Below are 1,858 nucleotides of genomic sequence, written 5' to 3'. Positions count from 1 at the left end.
GCGATCTCTGCAGGACGAGAGCCGCCGGGGTTAAAGCTCCCCCCTGGGCCATGGGCTCTGCTGGGGAGGGGGAGGGGGAGCGGGACCAGCCAGCAGCAACCTGCCGCTCCCTGTGCTCTGGGCTTGGTGGGGCACCGTGGGACCCCACTGAGCCCCATCTGCACCGTAGGGTCTTGCCAAGCCCCCCAGCTCCGTGCTGCCCCAAAGCTGGCCCTGCTCCTGCACCGTCCCTATGGGGAAGGAAGAACCCCCCCAGCTCCCCCAGCCCAGCGTCCTCCCTTCCCCGGTGCATGGTCCCACGGGGCTGGTGGGATGGGACACGATGGGACTGAATGGGATGGGATGGGATTGCTGCGGGTGCTCAGCTGCCATCCAGCCCCATCCTGCCCCGCCTGCCTGGCACACCGGCCATCGCAGAGAAAGCCCTTTTTGTTCTCTCCCACGTCGGGAAATGCCATCAGCCCTGAATCATCCGGCTCTGCTCTGCTCTCCCTGCTCCTTCTGCACCACGGGGCCTCGGGGCTGGGCTCTGTCCCGGCAATGGGACCAGGGGGATGCAGGGGCACAGGTGCTGTCCCAGATCGTGGACCTGTCCGTGGCAGAATCTGCTCCTCCAAACCCAGCCCCCAGACCCAGCCCTGCCCCATCTGGGGGGCATCACCCACTGTGGAGATGTTCGGCTGGGACAGTCGGTGCTTTGAGCTGTCCCTGGGCATTTGGGGTGGGGTGCCCCGTCTGTACTTACGGGTCCGGTCCTTATTCCAGGCATGGCAGCTGATGGGCTCCAGCAGGAAGCTGTGGTAGGCCATGGCTTGTGGGCTGGGGACAGAATGAGACCCCCATGATCATCAGGAGAGGCTGCTCCGGCCACAGGAACAAGCCCCCAGTGCAACCCCCGGCTCCCAGCCCCACCGAGCGTTCCCCCACAGTGGGGTCAGCCCCACGTTCCAGCCCACTGCGTCTTGTCTCTGCTGGGGAAGGGGTTTCCTTGAGGATTTCCAAGCTCAGAGACTGCCCAGGTTTGGGGGGACGGTGAGGGAGGGTCTGGGTGGCGCCTCTGTGGAGTTCCCCATGGTGCTGCCTCATGGTCAGGCACCCCACACGGCGTCCCATAGCTGGGTGCCAAATGGGTGCTCATAGCCAGATGCCCACAGCTGGGTGTCCCATGGCCAGGCACTGGATATCTTGATGCCACATGGGTGCCCCATGGCCCAGCAGGGAGTGGGAACTGCTTCCAGAGACTTCCAAACTGTGCGTCATCCTGCCCTGGCCGGCTGGAGCTGGCCGGGTACATGGGGATGCTGGTGGCGACACCACCAGACCCACGAGCATCTTGGGGGGCCCGCCCTGGGCAACATCTCCTCCATCCAGCTGCTCTCACCAGCTGGATCTACTTGCTCCTTCCCCACTTCTCATTTAGGAAGAGCCAAAGCCCCAAGGAGACACCTCCATCCCATCCCGTACCCCCCATCCCATCCGATCCCGTCCCGTCGCGTCCCACGTGCTCAGCCCCAGCAAACCAGTGACTAATCCCTTCCCCTGGCCGAGCTCCCTCCGCTCCTGCCAGCAGCCACCAACCGCTCCGGTGCCTCGGGTTAGAGCAGCTGCCCACGGGCCCCTCGGGGTGCTACCGGTCCAGGAAGGGCTCGGAGCAGCGCTGCAGCCCCTTGGCCACCCGGCTGAGGTAACACAGGGAAATCACCTCACCAGGGTGTGACAGGCGGGGATTACTCACAGTTTGCCTCTCGGCTATTTTGGGAACTCTGCGAGCGCTGCCCGTTTTCTTTGGCAGCTAAAAAGGTAGAGAGGAAGGAAAAAGGTCCCTCCTAGTAAACCTCCGTCCCCAGGCTGGCGCAAA

The 1,858-nt window shown here is 64.3% G+C and overlaps 1 protein-coding gene across 1 annotated transcript in view; it reads right to left on the bottom strand.

Annotated features, from left to right (window-relative positions):
* The window catches only part of LOC104490767 (actin-related protein 2/3 complex subunit 1B-like), a 2,254-nt gene extending 1,445 nt beyond the window's left edge, over positions 1-809 (bottom strand). The window contains exon 1 of the mRNA XM_010133098.1: positions 746-809. Within this exon, the coding sequence (XP_010131400.1) occupies positions 746-809 (64 nt within the window). The remainder of the gene's footprint in view (positions 1-745) is intronic.
* Positions 810-1,858: the final 1,049 nt, after the last annotated feature.

The sequence above is a fragment of the Buceros rhinoceros genome, unplaced genomic scaffold (assembly GCF_000710305.1).
Source record: "Buceros rhinoceros silvestris isolate BGI_N320 unplaced genomic scaffold, ASM71030v1 scaffold37413, whole genome shotgun sequence".
Taxonomy (NCBI): Eukaryota; Metazoa; Chordata; class Aves; order Bucerotiformes; family Bucerotidae; genus Buceros; species Buceros rhinoceros.
Note: the sequence above shows the minus strand (reverse complement) of the source record. Positions and strands in the feature narration are given on the sequence as shown.